General features: G+C 35.9%; 1 protein-coding gene and 1 long non-coding RNA gene across 4 annotated transcripts in view; one reads left to right on the top strand and one right to left on the bottom strand.

The window, feature by feature from the left end:
* Positions 1-19523, bottom strand: part of LOC120426166 (uncharacterized) — a 62974-nt gene that overhangs the window by 41368 nt on the left and 2083 nt on the right. For 2 of the 3 annotated variants that reach the window (XM_039590885.2, XM_039590886.2), the window contains exons 2-3: positions 1469-1951; positions 1176-1259 (exon numbers count right to left, since the gene is read on the bottom strand). In XM_039590885.2, coding sequence (XP_039446819.1) covers positions 1176-1259; positions 1469-1942 — 558 coding nt within the window. In that variant the 5' untranslated portion in view covers positions 1943-1951. The remainder of the gene's footprint in view (positions 1-1175; positions 1260-1468; positions 1952-19523) is intronic. The other variant, XM_039590887.2, reaches the window with a different exon arrangement.
* LOC120426168 (uncharacterized) lies at positions 13245-19057 on the top strand. The gene is made up of 4 exons (XR_005606655.2): positions 13245-16581; positions 16640-16750; positions 16804-17632; positions 17699-19057. It is a non-coding gene; the product is annotated as an uncharacterized LOC120426168 (long non-coding RNA).

Genomic DNA, 19523 nt, shown 5'->3' with positions numbered 1-19523 from the left:
CAGGATTAACGAGTGGCAGTGATGTGACCATGAGCATTTTGTTTATCGGTTGAAATTTTTAAATCTTAGGCAGCCGGCTGCGGAAAGATAGATAATTGATTATTTAAAATGGTTTATTTTAATCGAACGCGTGCCAGCCGAGCAGTAGTGCTATGGGCTGGACTTATCAGTATAATTTTACTGTTTTTACAATTTAGATAACGCGAGCAAATTTCAAAAATAGTAAATAAATGACGCTTTACTCTTCATAAAATCGATAGTTTGATGAGTTAATACTAAAACTGAAAGTTGGAATATTTTTTTACGATCATTTACGACGAAAATTATCGCGAAAAAACCGGACTGCGCGTCCCCAGAAGCACTGCACTTATGAAGGCATTATTCAATTATAATGACCAATCACCCCATGCACACAAATAGCGACACAAAAGAGACGAAAATTATCGCGAAAAAACAGGACTGCGCGTCCCCAGAAGCACTGCACTTATGAAGGCATTATTCAATTATAATGACCAATCACCCCATGCACACAAATAGCGACACAAAAGAGACGAAAATTATCGCGAAAAAACAGGACTGCGCGTCCCAAGAAGCACTGCACTTATCAAATCAATGTTCAACATAGTTTTAGTCAAAAAACTGTTTTTTGGCAGGGATTTATGAAAAAGGTTCCAAAACTGGTATTCAACGCAAAGATAGAGCTATGGCGTCTTCGACAAAGTTTGTGGAAATTTTCAGCCCTACAACTTTGCCGAAAACACCAAAGCTCTATCTCTTAACTGTCAAAAGTTAGAAATTCCATAGCCTACTGTGATGAGTATTTTGAAAAACAAATTTCATCAAAAGTAGGCCATGACAAGGCTAAACAAAGTTGTAGAACATGTCGAAGCACGAAAATGCTTACTTTTTGCTCTAATCAATTAAGTTCGTCAAAACAGGCTTTTGAACCACTGTGTATTGTCACTATACTAGGTGCGTACCATTTTCCCGCTCTATTCTATTTTTAGTCTTTTTACATATGTTTGTCCCTAAGTAACAATGCATTACAATTTACAATCGAAATTCTTAAGCATAATTTACAGTTTTTTTAAGCTCCGTAGAATGTGAAATAATATTTAAATATTGTTTTCTGATAGACTCTACGTTCTGGCGTCAAATAAATACGTGATACATACCTCCCCTGCCTGTTTAGCCATTGTATTCACTTGATCAGGATCCTTTGCGCCAAACATAGCTGAGAATACAGCTGCGAGCACATTCTGTGATTTTAAAAAAAAGAAGCAGAAAAAAATGTCCAAAAAGTGCAAACAAACAACCTTAATCTACTGCAATTTTTAAAATCTATTGTGTTAATGATACACCGTTTATAAAATAAAAAAAAATAAAAATACATTTTTACTTATAACAGTAACAACATCCATTCACCAAATAATTTCATATTTCTAAAAAGTATTGGTTAATGTGTTACCTGCATTGGCGAGCCTCCGTTATCGACTTTATCAATTCCATCGTTAGCACCTCCACCAAGAAGAGCTGTAATGATCTTCAATCCAACAGATATCACATTAGCCCATGGTGATTGAGGAAAGTTAGCACTGTTGTCAATGTCATCTGACTTTGTAGGAGAGTTATTCCCACCGTTGAACATCATTTGCATTAGCACGCCTAACATGTTTGACCAGGAAAATCCACCATCCTGAATTTGATTGGTCTGGATATCGTCAATGTCATCCAGCGCTACTTTTTTAATTGCATTGGGTTTTTCAGCGAACTTTCTATTCAGTAGGGGCTTTGTATAATAAGGTGATTCATTTAACGGTTTTTTTGATTCGCTGGAAACATACATTGCTTCATATTGGGGTATTGCTTGTATTTGTGTTAAAACGAAGTTAATAACTAAAAGTGAAACTAAAGTCCACCCCGATGTTTTCACTGATGCCATATTAATAACCTAAAAAACAAATTTAAGACTTCAATATTGGTGTTCATAAAGCTCTTTTTAAGTAGTTGCTTAAGAATTGAAATTATAATATACAGTATGTAAAAAAAGTGTTTACACCCCTTGGGCACTATGCACATTTTGTGATGAAACATGTAAAAAATTTAAAGTTTGACAGGAACCTAGTACTACGTTTTGTTCAGAAACTCATGCCAAACATTTTGCTACAAAAAGCTCATGAAAAGATGATTTCTATAAAAAGTTATATAAAATTTCCGATCTTTTGATACCCATACATCTAGGTTTTCTTTAAAACCTACGTTTTTAAATACCTGGGCAAAAAGTAAGTTTGATCCACGAGAACAAAAATTACGAAATTCCATACATTTTTGGCAGGTTGCTCAAACGAAACCATAACAACGTTTTTGCTTAGGTATTTAAAAACGTGGGTTTTATAGAAAACCTGGATGTATGGGTATCAAAAGATCGGAAATTTTATGCCCTTTCTGATGCCACATAGGTTGACTTGTGAATTGAGGACCGGTTCAGATGCCGGCGGATTTTCCGACGACGTAATTCCGGGTTGGTACGAAATTCCAACGAAAAATCTATTCTATCGATTCAAATACCCCCAAAACGGTGTTATACCCACTCCAAAATGTTGAAATAGCAATTCTATGGTAATATATTGACATTTATTTGAATTAAAAGTTTGCAAAATTAAGTTTAGATAAGTTTTATATAGAATTTCCAGAGTTATATAAACTTTTATACTAAGTAGTTAGTAAACTTTATATTCAATTCAAATTATTTTTTTAATCAGTCAAGGATGCCTTTTTGGAGTTGGGAGACTGGATTTATGGTGATTTGTCAACAAATAACATTATTTATGTTAATTTTTCGAAAGGTGTACAAACTTTTTTTGCACCTTTTTTATTTTCGTAATAGTATTTGTTATATAACTTTTTATAGAAATCATCTTTTCATGAGCTTTTTGTAGCAAAATGTTTGGCATGAGTTTCTGAACAAAACGTAGTACTAGGTTCCTGTCAAACTTTAATTTTTTACATGTTTCATCACAAAATGTGCATAGTGCCCAAGGGGTGTAAATACTTTTTTTACATACTGTAATTCCCGATCTAAAAAAAAGTTATGTCAACATTACAAATAGTAAATTATCTATAAAAATTCTCTGCGCTGATTAGAGGTGGGCAAAACCGCTCTTTTTTAGGAGCCGCTCATTTTCGTTCACTCATTAAAAAGAGCCGCTCTTTTGAACGGCTCTTTCGCTCTTTTTCAAAATTTTGATGAAAAGGTTTTTTTAAAGAATTGTGTGATTTTATAAGTTATTTCATATTGGACTTTTACAAATTATTTGATAAAAAAATAAAACTGAAAACGAGAAGATGTCCTTGAAAACCATTGGTCTTGGTGTCAAGATTTCTACTCGAACCTAAACATTCGAGTAATTGAATGGCATCCAAACTTAAACCTAGGAAAAATTCCTATTAATTTTAAAATTGCGTTTATTCCTGCAAGAATTGAATTAATTCTGATATTTTATTTGGAGAAAACATTCTATGAACTCTTTTCTACAAAAATCAAAAATCAAACCATCCACATTAACGACCCCCGGGTCTTTTGTGGTCTCTATTGCAAGTTTCTGCTCGAACCTAGGAGTCCGAAGGCTTGAATGGGGAGAGCACCCAAACCTCTTTCTACTCCAAGGAACCTTCCACCCCAATGTTTGAACTGACGACCTTTGGATTGCGAGTCCAACCGCCGCCAGCGATTCCACCGGAGTAGGCTTGGTTTGATGTGTTGTTTGTACTTATGGCATGGAGACGACTCCTACACCTGGAATGACTTAACGGCCTAACAACAACCAAGGCCGGGACCAACATTTTACTTCCTCATCCGATGGAAGGTTGCAGCAGATGGGAATCGAACCCAGAATCATCCGCTTACAAAGCGGACAGCGTAACCATTCGGCCACGCACTGCCACTCTTTTCTACATTCTGATTTAATCGATAGAGTCTGTACCGCTAATGTTTAATCGGACAAAAAGATTTTTTTCCAAAATGTCTAAACTCTTCAGTAGATTTTTGGTGATATTTTACAAATGATGCAATTTGAAATGCTCAAAAATTGTATTCCGGTAATACTTTAATGTACAATAAGTTGTAAAGTGAAAAGTTTTTTTTATGTTGTCTAAAAATCATTTACTTGTGGGATTAATTTTTATAAGCACTTAAATATTTGAAATTGCATTTTCAATTCTCAAAAACAAATTTAATACTACATTTTTTTTTGAAATTCAATAAATTATATTTGTGGTGTGTGTGGTCCAATCCAATACCCGCTAACCGGTAGCGAAATTATGGGAAAGTATAATTTGTATCAGACTGTGTACATGCCGAATGCTGATACAGCTTATCTCAGTCCCGGGTATTAGGTGGTGATAGCCCTCGCGCTGCTTCCAACGACCCATTTCAGAATGACAGAGCTCCTTGCGGTCCAATTCCGAGGTCGCTGGGCATTGTTCGGCCCCGCCTAAACATAGAAGCAAGCATCTGAAGGAAACACGATCTATATTTAGACTTCCAATCCCCTCAGGCAAATCAGGGATCAGCGCGTATTTAATAATATGAGAAGAAGAGATAACATGTTTCAACACTACGGATCAATTCACTGCTAGAGTGTAAACCTTCTGATGGCCGACTGCTTAGCGTCCCAGACCACTACCAATCCAAAGGTGTGAGTTCGAATCCCACCTGATTCATATTCAAATTCCTGATTCCAAATTTCAAAGGTACCGACCGGGATTTGATCCCTGAACCTTCTGCTTGGGAGACAGAAGCCTTAACCATTAAGCCACGGAGCCGGTTGTTTGAAATTCAATAAATTATATTTATAACAAAAATCAAGCCATCTTGAGCCGGTTCTTTCAAAAAGACCGAAGTTAAAAAAAGAACCTCGGTTCTTTTTTAATGAGCCGTGGTTCGTTCGCTCTTTTCAGTGAACCGGCTCATTGAACGGCTCGCTCTTTTTTTGCCCACCTCTAGCGCTGATGATTCTTCCTCTATAGCCCTCAGAATTATGTCAACCTATTTTTTTCAGATGAGATATGCACCCCACCCAAGGACAACAACGAGAGCACTTCCGAGCAGACGGAAATAACTTGGGAATAACATTTTTTTGATATTTGAAAATACTAGACCAATAACATTTTATGTTATTTATAAAAGAATTTGTTATTCGTCGTTATGTTTTTTTTTGTTATTGGATTGTTATTGTAACAACAGACTAATAATTTTTTTTAGTTATTCTTCGAACAAATCTATCTTATTTGTTTTGTTATTTTAACAACTAATCCGATCATCCTTGTAACAGTTGGAGTTATTCTTCCATCCCAGGTAGATGGTATGAACAAAATTCATGCCATTTCAATAACAAATACTGTTAAAATAACAAAAAGTGTTATGGAATATTCTTGCAAAATCCATTTTTGCATAAGAGTTTAATAACAGTTTAGGTTATCATAACAAAATTTGTTATTGGTCTGTTATTGGTTGATAGCCAAAACAACATGAGAATATTTTTTTTTGTTATTGAAGAATACCTTCAATTGTTATTAGGATGATCGGATTAGTTGTTAAAAAAAAACAAAAAAATATTAACAAAGATTTTTCGAAGAATTACTGAAAATGTTATTAGTCTGTAATTATAATAACAATCCAATAACAAAAAAATCATAACGACGAATAACAAATCCTGTTATAAATAACATAAAATGTCATTGGCCTAGTATTTTCAAATATCAAAAATGTTATTCGCAAGTTATTTCCGTCTGCTCGGGATAACAAAAAAAAAATGCTATTCCCATGTTGTTTTGGCTTTCATCCAATAGCAGACCAATAACAAATTTTGTTATGATAACATAAGCTGTTGTTAAACTCTTATGCAAAAATGGATTTTTCAAGAAGACATTTCTCTGTTATTTTAACAGTATTTGTTATTGAAATGGCATCCCGGGCAGAAAGTTGCATCTTGGAAAAATCTACCCATGTTCGTAAAAACACGAACAAGTCAAGTTCACCCCAGGGTATGGTTAAGAGATAACCGAACATGGCCACGAACATAAATTGTTCGAGGCGTATCTGCGAAAAATCTTGTTGAGTTTATTGGACCAACAATTCCACATCAAGTTGAGTTTATAGTAGCAAACAACTGAAATCTTCCAAAAATCATATCAAGTTCATAAAGTAGATTTTGATCCCAAAAATAATTTTATTGGTTTTAATGCACCCCGCCACAATTCGAACCCCCCCCCCCCCCCCCCCTTCATCCTCTTCACAAATATGAGTAATATTGCAGGAGTTATTCTAAGTGTCGGAAATTGAAAATTCTGTCAGTGACTACTAATTTTTCTAAGTCCAGCATAAATTTGAAATAAAGTCAAAATAATCATTTCATGATGTTCGGGTAAAATTTTGGAAAAAATAAAATTTTCGAAATTTTTGCTAAGTCTAAAAAAACTACCACTAAAACCTCAATATCAACTGTAGATAATGCAGTATGATCATGGAATATACTTTCCATGATACGCAGTCGGTTTCAAAAGTCGTCATAACTCGAGGAGTTTACAGCAAGATGCGAATAAACAAGCCAAGATAGTTCGAAGTTATATCCACCAACTCACTTTCCGCCCGGGTTTCCGCCCGGGATGAATTTCTTTATAAGGGTTTAATAACAGTTTATGTTATCATAGCAAAATTTGTTATTGGTATGATATTGGTTGAAAGCCAAAACAACTTTGGAATAAAAATTTTTGTTATCGAAGAATACCTCCAACTGTTATTGGGATGATCGGATTAGTTGTTAAAATAACAAAAAATTATAACAAAGATTTGTTCGAAGAATAACTAAAAATGTTATTAGTCTGTTATTACAATAACAATCCAATAACCAGGGTTGTAAAAATATCAAAATATCAGCTCTCAGCAACTACAATTACACTCAACCCCCGGTGGTTGGTCACTTTTTCGTTTGACACTTTTTTAGTTTGTACCCCGTTGGTTGTTCAAAGTCAAACTAAAAACTAACTTAATCCACCTATGTGGTTGGAGCCTTCCTCACTTATCACCAACAATGGCTGATATGATGGAGTTGTACACAAATTTCATCTATTTTTAGATCCGGAATAAAAATGTACATAAATATCACTTAAGTGGCCATACCTCGAGACAGGGTTGCCAGAACTTCAATGTTTTGAACTCGTTGGAAAGGTTTTTTGATAACCTAACCAACGATGGGTTGGATGGTTGATCCGGACATAGTTTACATACATTTAAGTGAGATCCGGCATCCAAAAAGTACGCCAATATCACTTAAGTGGCCATACCTCGAGACAGGGTTGCCAGATCTTCAATGTTTTGAACTCGTTGGAAAGGTTTTTTGATAACCTAACCAACGATGGGTTGGATCAAGGTTGGATGGTGGATCCGGACATAGTTTACATACATTGAAGTGAGATCCGGCTTCCAAAAAGTACATCAATATCACTTAAGTGGGCATATCTCGAGACAGGGTTGCCAGATCTTCAATGTTTTGGACTCGTTGGAAAGGTTTTTTGATAACCTAACCAACGATGGGTCGGATGGTGGATCCGGACATCGTTTACATACATTTAAATGAGATCCGGATATATGTGAAAACACATTTTTATACATAACTTTTGAACTACTTATCGAAACTTCAATCTGTATAAAACTCGATCTATGGGACCCTAAACCAAGTCGAACGAACAAGTTCGGGTCAAATCGGTTCAGCCAGTGCCGAGAAACATGAGCTAGTTTGTTGGTCACATACATACATACACACACACATACACACACATTTGTTCAGTTTTCGATTCTGAGTCGATATGTATACATGAAGGTACGACGTTTTTTCTACAAAGTTCATTTTTAGAGCAGGATTATAGCCTTACCTCAGTGAGGAAGTCAAAAGTGACGAACTGTCACTTTTTACACAGCGCTCACGCACACTATCAAAACAACGAATTTAAAGAATTTAAAGAATTTAAAGAATTTAAAGAATTTAATGAATTTAAAGAATTTAAAGAATTTAAAGAATTTAAAGAATTTAAAGAATTTAAAGAATTTAAAGAATTTAAAGAATTTAAAGAATTTAAAGAATTTAAAGAATTTAAAGAATTTAAAGAATTTAAAGAATTTAAAGAATTTAAAGAATTTAAAGAATTTAAAGAATTTAAAGAATTTAAAGAATTTAAAGAATTTAAAGAATTTAAAGAATTTAAAGAATTTAAAGAATTTAAAGAATTTAAAGAATTTAAAGAATTTAAAGAATTTAAAGAATTTAAAGAATTTAAAGAATTTAAAGAATTTAAAGAATTTAACGGTACACATCAACCATAGCTTTTGCACCCAGATTTCTGTTACAGACATTTTAGTATTATCAATACTACGGGAACTATCGATATCATTTTTTATTCATCCCCTAAATTACTGTCTTCGTAGTTATTTACAACAAAGTTTGACTATTTTTACAATCAGATTCATGCAGGATTGGGTCCGTAAGTTTGACAATTTTGGTATAAGAAGACAACAACTTCCTTGGTTGCTGTGCACCCTTAACGATTTAAAGAATTTAAAGAATTTAAAGAATTTAAAGAATTTAAAGAATTTAAAGAATTTAAAGAATTTAAAGAATTTAAAGAATTTAAAGAATTTAAAGAATTTAAAGAATTTAAAGAATTTAAAGAATTTAAAGAATTTAAAGAATTTAAAGAATTTAAAGAATTTAAAGAATTTAAAGAATTTAAAGAATTTAAAGAATTTAAAGAATTTAAAGAATTTAAAGAATTTAAAGAATTTAAAGAATTTAAAGAATTAAAAAACACTTAAGATGTTCATAAATTAAAAAAGCAGATGTTTTTTTTTATTTTACAAACTAATTTTCGTTACATCTTAGATATGGGTCATTCCACCTGAAGCGGAACAGCATTTGAAAATTACCATCTCCGATTCTGCTCAAATTTGGCAGAGCTGTTGAGACTATCAAAACATGCAAAAATCCCGAATTTCATCCAAATCGGACCATACCCTTCATTTTTGGACCCTCCCAAAAAATCGACTTTTTGGCGATTTTTGAGCGAAACCCCTATTTTTAAACGACGATAACTCAGGAACCATTTCCGTGATCAAAATTTAGATCAACATATTTTTTCTACCTGTATTGCGCAATTGAAAACTTTAAATGGCCGTATCTCAAAACAGCCCTATTAATTTTTTAAATTTTACCTCACCATCGTATTCCCCGTCCAATTTTACATAAGAATCACCTATCGACAGAAAGGAATATGTTTCGTTCCAGAGATATCGAATTTTAAAGTTTTGAGTATTTGAGATTACCTAAATTAGCTACACTCGCCGCATCTGCTAGAAGCACTCAGTCGTGCTGATCAATAATTACTACCTGGTGTTCTGTAAGATGAATTATTTTTAAAATTTTATACGATTTTGAGATAATCAATACCTTGAACAATCTATTTTTTGTTTAAGGAATATTTATTGGGTGATTTTTAATGTGCTGTTTTGCCTGATCTCAGTGTCATTGAACCATATTAAGTAATATTTGAACTTTTAATATTTATTTGCAAATGCTATAGAGTTTTTACAATACAATTTTCAAAAATTTATCATTATTTTTCTATTATTTTTATATTTTTTCTAATTTCTCATTTCATCCCACTTTATCAAATTATTTATTTTATTTTTTTTTAATTGAAGCGAGAACAAATGTAGAGCTGGCTGTAGTAGATGAAATAATTTTCATGGGTTCTAGAGCTTTTGCCATGTGTGGTAGCGAAATAGTGTCATTCAGCAAAAACCCCAAAATCTGCCGTACGGTATGAAAGATTGATCATATTAAACCGATTTTTTATATTGTAAATCAGATTATTCTTTGCGATTTTCTTACATTTTTCAGTTTTATACATTCCAGAAATCCTCCTCCTTAAGGGGTTACATACATGTAAATCGTCAAAAATGTCAGAGGTTGGTGTGACCACACATTAAAACTTTTTTATGATTTTTTTGCAGGGCATTTAATTGTACATTTTCATCTATTAACAAAATAAATATGAAGACATTTGGATGTACCATTGCCGAGATATAGCTATTTTAAGTTAGCAATTTCAAAAAACGGGTGCCACGATATCTCAACACTGCTTTGACCAAATCAGCTCAAAATTTTGGTGAAGACTCGTTAAACCGGTCCTGTGTGCATGACGAAGGCTGATTTTCAAAAACTTAATTTTCAAAAGAGATAAAAATACTTTTATGGTTTTTCATATAAACAAACCTCAGTATTTGATTTTTGTATTTTTTTTAAAAAGCAAAATTTCAAAATCGGGCTTCGTCATGCACACGGGATATGCCTTGGGAGTCTTCACCCCAAATTTCAGCCAATTTGGTCCATCCCATCTCGAGATATCGTGGCACCCGTAAATCAACTCGGTGTTCTGAGAAAAACGCTCACAAAGTTTGACAGTCCGCTTTGCGTACTGCAAAATTTTGAGCCTAAAATCGTCTCTAACTCAGTTAATCATGTAATAACTTCATGAAACTTTCAGGAGTGATTGAAAATCATCTATTTAGTGGATCCAATAAATTTGCTGAATTTTGAAATTTGGTGATTTTCTACATGTATGTAACCCCTTAATCATGCTTCACGAGAGTTTTATTCATGTTAATTCATAATTTTTAACACGATAATGTATCGTACACTTTTTCTTAAGTATAACCTACCAGATCAATTGCAATTTCCTGCTAGATCTGCGGGAAATCCATTCTGCCCTGTATTGCGTGTCGTTCTTGCTCTGTCCTGTGGGCTAGCACACAAGTTCACCGTATACTATTTTTCAAATTTAGGATTATACAGCAGTTTCCTACAGTGGTGTACATTAAATTTTTGCCTAATTTGCTAATGATTATTTGGGATGAAATCTTATTTCAATAAATAACCAGGTAGCAGTTATTGATCAGCGCGCCCGAGTGCTTCTAGCAGATGTGGCGAATAAAGGTAATTTAGGTAATCTCAAATACCGTCAATGGGGGTGACATTGGGTCTGGGGGGTGAGATTGGGTCAAAGTGATTTTTTACGGATTTTACCATTTTTCAGGTTATTCTCAATGAAACTGAATTCTGTTAAAGGGGTTGTGTAGGGGACATCTTATGATGACTTCGCTGAAAAAATCTCGTTCCTAGAACAAATCCTGTTATTTTGGCAGATGTCTAAAGTTGGGGTACGTTTTTGGCCAAAAATGACCTCTCGAAAAATCATTTTTCTAATATTTTTGTTAAAATTGCTCGAAAACTACCCAAATGTTTGAAAATCTCCACTTCAAACACTGTAGCGTGTCAATACGATTCCCTCGAACAAGAAACGCTGTTGGATGACTTGTTTTTACCATATCGTTGTATTTGAGCATCATTTTAGTTTCATTTGACCCAATGTCACCCCCTCTAAGGGGTGAGATTGGGTCAATTTTCAAACTATTGGCATTTAAGGTAGTGTTCATCAAAATCCACCATATTTTGGGAAAATGTTAGTAAACTATCTAAGAACAAATCTACGTTGAAAGATTTTCGATGTTATTTAAATTGTTTTTGTTATTAAGAAATTTCGAGAGGTGTATCGTTTTTTGACCCATAGTCACCCCCACTGACGGTACCTAAAACTTCAAAATTCGATATCTCTGAAACGAAACATAATCCTTTCTGTCGATAAGTGATTCTTATGTAAAATTGGCCGGGGAATACGATGGTGAGGTCAAATTTGAAAAATTAATAGGGCTGTTTTGAGATACGGCCATTTAAAGTTTTCAATTGCGCAATACAGGTAGAAAACTTATCTTAATTTCAATTTTGATCACGGAAATGGATTCTACGTTCAATTTCCTTCAAAATTGAGTCCAAGACCGACCCTCTAAGATGTGTGGTTCCTGAGTTATCGTCGTTTGAAAATAGGGGTTTCGCTCAAAAATCGCCAAAAAGTCGATTTTTTGGGAGGGTACAAAAAAGGAGGGGGTGGTCCGATTTGGATGAAATTCGGGATTTTTACATGTTTTGATAGTCTCAACAGCTCTGCCAAATTTGAGCAGAATCGGAGATGGTAATTTTCAAATTTGCATTTTTTCTTGCACACTTCAGGTGGAATGACCCATATTAACTACTTTTTTGTCAAAACTCTGACACTTGCAATTTGTACAGTGAAGGGACATAAATTTTAAGAAAAATGTTTGCAACTACCATGTTTTTGCCTTTCTTACAAAAGAAAGGTATAAGGTTTGCTTTTGAAAAAAACGCTTTTTTCAGAAATCTTAAAAAAATCGTGCACGGCGAGGATTCGTCCCAGGAAAAATCCTATTACTAAATTGAAGGTTTAGATGCGCTCTTTCGATTGAATTTTGGCCCGGAACTCAAAGTCTGATTTTTGAGAGCACTTTTTCTGAAATACATGAGCGATGTCTTTATCCGCTCTTAAAAATTTGTGTCTTCCATCACTGGAAAACCGCTCGTAAAACCCGCAATTTTTATAAGTCAGATCTGTAGCCGTGGGGTCGGAGACGAACATTTTACTTTTCGATTCACAATTTTCGAGCAGTAAATGTGGTCAAAGCCATTTTTAGTGGTATTTTTTGGACTATTTTACAGATAACACTATCAAATTAAAAGAATTCAGTTTCAAACAAAAAGCCATTCGAAAACATGCGCCATAACCCAGTCAAATCAATCCGAATACTGAAACGGAATCTAATTAGAATCGTACACAAATTCCGTTTCAAACGCAACAACCGGTTCGAACACGGAACCGGTTGTTGCGTTTGAAACGGGATTTGTATACGATTCTAATTAGATTCCGTTTCAGAATTCGGATTGAGTTAACTGGGAAACAGCTTGGGCCCAAAATTTGAAGATTTTCCAAAATGTATTTCCAGAGATTTTTGGTTTTATACAGAATCATATACTGAACATCAAATTCGAAGTCCCGGCTCGTTCTCGCTCGAAAGCTCGACAAACTCGCTCATGCGTCTCGCTCTGTCGGTCATGTCGTCGAATCTCAAATTTCGCACCGATTTCCAACCGATTCTTTGGAAGCAATACCCCAAAGATCTTCTGCTGATGTAGCGGATCGGTTGTGTACAGCCTTTTGCAATTGCACATATTCGACGTTTTTCGTACCCTATAGTTACCGTCATCAGGGGTGACATTGGGTCTGGGGGGTGAGTTTGGGTCATACAAATTTTAGCATTTTTGTATAACCAATCTCACTCTCTAGACCCAATGTCATCCCTGATGACGGTACGAAAAACGCAATAAACGCCCAAAACTCTGGAATCGTCAGCTCTTTCCATTCCTTTTCCTCAATCTGCACTGCATAGGCGTTAGTGTACAATACACTGAAAGAAAGGCACATAGTAATGCCACATGTTTTGCACATGAATCTGCCCCATTCGACTTTGCATGTGAATGTCATGTGTAAATCACATAGAAATTTTTCATTGCACCACGCAGTAAATTCAAATGAAAAACACGTTAATTTCATGTGACGAACCACATGAATTTGGAAAGCTTGTCTCATAAATGTTCAATGATTTTTTTGTGGAAATCAAATGGTTTTCTGGTGGTGTTCAGGTGTCTTTAACAATTGATGGATTTTCTTTAAATAAATTTTTTACACGAATTCATTTTAATATAACGTTGATTATTATTTTTTTTTAAATATTTGAGATTCGCAATGGACATCATGGACGGCCTACGGATCGGCCAGCTGCCGGATCGAGAAGTGCTCGGCTAACTTGAGAGCCCTCTCAAAGCAACTTGACCGTCGTGGTCCAGCAGGGACAATGTATGGTCCAAACTTGAGCCACTTGTGGTAGATCCGCATAACACCGTCGGAACCGAGCTTAGCTTGCAACCTTTTAATCGGACTTGTAGTTATTGAGCAGATTCCGAAGATGACCGCTAGCCGGAATTTAGTTTTCTGAAAAATATTTTTGATATTTCGAAAAATCTTACTGTTTCCTTTGTTTTTTTTCTTACCACCAGCGTCAAAACTCAAATTCAAACCAAAATAATTAAAAGAACTCAGGAAATTTGGTCCCTAAATGAACACTCACTACGGAGAGCCAATTTTGCTTAACCACCGTTCGTGGCCATCTTACTTATGAAGAAATTTTCGCCAACCACATTCAAAAACCAAAACATTTCAATCTAACGTGGTTTTCACGTCAAAATCAAATGGGGCAAATCTAAGTGAAATGCATTTGAATCTAAAGTGAACTTCATGCGAAAAAAAGGGTGAAAGGTTTTTTGCTAACGATCAGCTGATATCGAATGATTTTCACATCAATTTGACATGAAAAATAATTGTGGGTCAAAGGAAAATCATGTGACCTTATCGTGTTGATTTTTTGAAACACTCACGTGAAATAACACTTGAGATTACTATGTTGGATTCTTTTAGTGTACGATCTTGCGGGCCATCTCCTCAGTGAACAAAAGTTTGAAACAGTCGGAAGCTGTTTGGGCATTGGCACTTTAACTTATTAGAGAAGGTTCACGAGGTGTTATTCCTTCAAAACTTGGAGTAAGGCATGACTAGCTCCATCGCAAACCGTAAATAGAGGACAAAACAGTCAGTAGAGCTCGACAAATGATGCCTCGTTATAACGTTCTCCAGGCTGAAAATTAGCGTGGTTCACGGTTATATGAAAAAGACAAAAGTGTTCAATTTCGTTTGCATCAACCGGAATTTTAAAGCACTATGACCCCAGAAGCTAGTCTGAAAATTTGAGCTTATTTGGTTATGGTTTAGTTGCTCCAGTTTCGATCTGAAGTTAGTATGGAACGTTAAACAAATTAATATTGGAGAATTGTAACTAAAAAAAATCCCAAAACCCTTTAAAAGTTTCTTATAGGTTTTGATCGGGGAACAACTTTGTAGAACATCGCAAAGTGCTAGGATTTGATCCCAAAAAGATTCAGGATGTTTTTTGGAGTTTACTTTTTTCGGCTCAAATTCAAAACATGATCAAAAAATTAACCTGTATCTTTCCGGGATCCATTCCTAGCGCTTTGCGATGTTCTAAGCCATCCTGCATCGTAATAAAACCAATTTAGCTAAACCGGTTCGTCCAACCGGTTCAGTACCGGTAGTACATTCATAAGACAAAAGGTGACATACGGCATGTTTAACATCTTCAAATTTCATAAATAGTCATTCTATATAAAAAAAATAATCCGATTCAGCTTAACCGGTTCAGTAGTTGTACCGGTAAAACATTCATAGTACAAAAGGTGTCATGCGAATATCTTCAAATTTCATAAATAGTCATTCTAATCAAATCTAATCTAATCTAATCAGACCCTAGCGCAGCCAATCTTTCGAAGGGATCCTGGAGAGTGCCTTAGGTTAGATGACGCCTAGCACTCTTCTTGTCATTTATTAACATTTGTAGTGCGCCATTGCATTAGAATGCATTGAAACATCACAAGCGTTAAAGCGGCCAGGCCTACTGCGTAAAGCCGTATCGCAGAGATGACTCGTAATTGGGTTGAGCTTGAGCACTGAGTGTTCGAACAACAACACAATTCTGAATCGACAGGGGAGGAAGAAGCGTGGGGACAAACCACCATACGCTCCGAGATTTTGGTTGTATTCGTTGGGAGCACCATGCTAAGAAGGTTTGGTACTCCGGGACCCTCTGGGATGGGACATTGTATTTCCACGAATGCCCTGGACACTATTTGCCGTGGTTATAGCGCCACAACTCGCTCTCTGTAACAGTATTCCTAATTCCAATTCACGCTCACCAAGTCGTCATGGCCTAGTGGTTAGCATTTTTGCTTACCAATCCAAAGGACGGGGGATCGAACCCCGCCTCGAGCGACTTAGATTTTTCGTTCATATTCATCATTTTAAATTTATGTGTTCTTAACTTTCTCATTGGGAGCAGATGGGAATCGAACCCAGAACCATTCGCTTACAAAGCGAACACCGTAACCAGTCAGCCACGGCCGCTCCTCAAATTTCATAAATAGTCATTCTATATAAAAAATAAACCGATTCAGCTTAACCGGTTCAATAGTTGTACCGGAAGAAAATTCATAGTACAAAAGGTGTCATGCGACATGTCTAGCATTTCCAAATTTCATAAATAGTCATTCTGCATCGAAATAAAACCAATTCGGCTAAACCGGTTCAACTAACAGGTTCAGCCCGGTCACGAGGAATTCTAGCAGAGTTAGTTCTGCTAGAATCCTGCTAGAATAATTCTAACAGACCTGTTAGAACTCTGTGAGAATTTTGCCAGAATATTCTAGCAAAGCGAAATCTGTTGGAATTCTGTGAGAATTTTGCTAGAAAAATCTGACAGAGCGAAATCTGTCAAAAAATGCTTCATTTCCGCTAAACAGCTTTGTAGCGAACTTGACTTCCGCCAAAATAGTTTTGTCATCGGACTTGTTTACACAAGTTCACATTTTTCATTTTTACTTTTAAGAAGATGCCACATCACCTAATGTTGTCGGCTATTTAGTTGACTTTTTGGTAAGTTATTCAAACAAGTTAATTGTATGCCCAAATAACATATTGATTATTTTAACAGGCACCGATTTGAGACGGCTTATCCGAGAAAAAAACACGATGCCAGCTCGGTGGTGCAGCACCAGAGTTAAACGGCCAGCGGCCGAATGCTCCGCGGAAACATTCCAGAAAGGTAAGCACTAGAGCCAAATCTAAAAACATCAAGTTTATATGCTTTTTTTGCAGGTTGTCCAGAGATCTCGCATCGCCTGTCCCAGGGCCATCCGCTCGTCAACGATTGGAGTGATCATGGAGTGACCGTCTAAGAAGTGCCACAAAGTGAAAGTGTAGAATTTAGAAAGTTAGTGTTTGTGTTCCAACTTCCATTTATTGTGATTGCAAAAATATTTGTGAGAATAAATTCGATTTTGAAATTCGTTTTATTTAGAAAATTGCAAATAAAAATATTTAACTAACTGCTTCTAGCTAAATTCTAGCAGAATTCTAGCAGAAATTTCCTGCCAGTTCATTCTAGCAGGATTCTTACACAATTCTAGCAGAATGGGCTGTCAGTTCGTTCTAGCAGCATTCTAGCAGGATTCTTACAGAACCGGTTGATTTCGCCGGCTCCTGCTAGAACCGGTTATTGCATTTGAGCTAGAATTCTCAAAGAATTCTTGATAAAATCTAGCAGGACTATGGCAGCGTTCTAGTAAGAATATTTTCGCTCTGTAAGATTTCTGTAAGAATTCTGCGAGAACGCCGTGACTGGGAGTAATTGTACCGGTAGAACATACATGGTACAAAAGGTGTCATGCAGCATCTCTACCCGGTCACGGAAATTTCTAGCAGAGTTGGTTCTGCTAGAATCCTGCTAGAATCATTCTAACAGGCCTGCTAGATTTCTGTAAGAATTTTGTGAGAACATTCTGACAGAAGCAAATCTGTCGAAAATGATGTCATTTTCGCCAAACCACGTTGGGGCGAATGTGGTTACCGCCAACCATTTTGTAATTTAACTTGTTCGAGCAAGTTTACTTTTTTGGGAAGTTGCCTCGGAAGAAGCATAATTTTGGTAAGTATGCACATTGATCAATTAGAGAACAAAAATTTAATAATATTCCACTTATTATATTTACAGGAATTTCATCGGGACGAATTCCCTTGATAAAAGCTCAAAATGTCCCCGAAACGCGGAATCCAGATCGCTGTTCACGGTGGCTGGGGACACAGCTCCCCGGAGATGTAATCGACGAAGACACGTGGAGCATCCCAAGAAACAACCAAGTTCCAAATGTTCCACCACGGAATTTTCATCCCCTCGATAACTCCAAGTCGTTGTGTGCCCACATCCCCGGAATGTGGAGACAACACCTGCAGAAAAGAGAATAAGCGTCCTGCTCAACTCCACCAGAATAGTGAAAAAATGTCCAAGTGAAATAGTGAAAAGTGTGTGCATGTTGTAAGAGTGATTCGAATGAATAAACATTTTTGCTAATTTGTTTTACTCGCTAGACAAAATCTAGCAAAAATCCAAAACAAGTCTTTTCACTCAAAAAAACACCTATCCGTTCTAATCTAACACAATTCTAGCAGGATTCTAGCAGAAAATTTTGCCGTCTCGTTCTAGCAAAATTCTTACAGAATTCTAGCAGGTTGGCCTGTCAGAATACTCTAGCAGCATTCTAGCAGGATTCTTACACAACCGGTTGATTTCGCCGTTCCTGCTAGAACCGGTTATTGCATTTGAGCTAGAATTCTTTGAGAATTCTTACAAAGATCTGGCAGGATGATGGCAGTGTTCTAGTAAGAATATTTTCGCTCTGTTAGAATTCTGTAAGAATCCTGTGAGAACGCCGTGACTGGGTAGCATCTTCAAACTTCATAAATTTTTAAAGTCGTTTTGATTCAAAATATTTGTAAAGCAATGATGCAATTTTTTTCAGTCTTCAAAGAAAAAATTCAATGCAGATCAATTGTTTTATTTAACCGGTTCAAACACACTCATGTTTCAAATATATAATACCAGTATTTGACCAGGTGCTTCAATTCAGTTTTTCTTTCAAAATTGATGGTGATTATGAGTTTTACAGTGATTGCGATGACGATAAAATTAACTCAGTTGTGTCAATTGACCAAATCCGAGTAGTTGAAGAGCAGTTCGATCTAGACGACGAGTTTGGTGAATATGAAGCACATTTCGAAGAAGTGCAAGAGAAGGAACTAGAAGATGAACCAGAGGAAGTGCCAGAGGATTTGCAGGGAAAAATGTCTAAGGAGGTACCGGGGAGAGTGCCGGGTAAAGTAACGGGAAAAGTGACGGGATAAGTACCGGGAAAGGTACAGAGAAAGGCGCCGCCAAGAGAAGTTCCTGACTCCGCGGAGGACTTCGAAGTCCGAAGATGTTCCCGACCTTATCGCCAAAAGTGGTAAGCAAATGTAAAGAATGCAACTTGACTGATTTATGCTCAGTAGGCTGGTTCACGGATATAGACAAAAGTGTTCAATTTCGTTTGCATCAACCGGAATTTTAAAGTTCTATGACCCCAGAAGCTACCCTGAAAATTTGAGCCTATTTGGTTAAGGTTTAGTTGCTCCAGTTTTGATCTGAAGTTAGAATGGTATTTCAATAAATTTAATTGATTTATTTTTCACTTTTTAACTCTTCTTCTAGAATTTCCTCAACCCAAAAAAATATCATCATCTAATAGATTTCTTATAGGTTTTGATTCGGGGAACAACTTTGTAGAACATCGCAAAGCGTTAGGAATAGATCCAGAAAAGATACAGGTTAATTTTTTGAGCATGTTTTAAATTTTTGCCGAAAAAAGTGAACCTTTCCCGGTACTTATCCCGTCACTTTTCTCTTTACTTTACCCGGCACTCTCCCCGGTACCTCTCTAGACATTTTTTACTGCAAATCCTCTGGAACTTCCTCTGGTTACTCTTCTAGTTCCTTGTCGTCT

This window comes from Culex pipiens, chromosome 1, assembly GCF_016801865.2.
Source record: "Culex pipiens pallens isolate TS chromosome 1, TS_CPP_V2, whole genome shotgun sequence".
Classification (NCBI taxonomy): Eukaryota; Metazoa; Arthropoda; class Insecta; order Diptera; family Culicidae; genus Culex; species Culex pipiens.
This window is presented reverse-complemented; position numbering and strand designations above follow the sequence as displayed.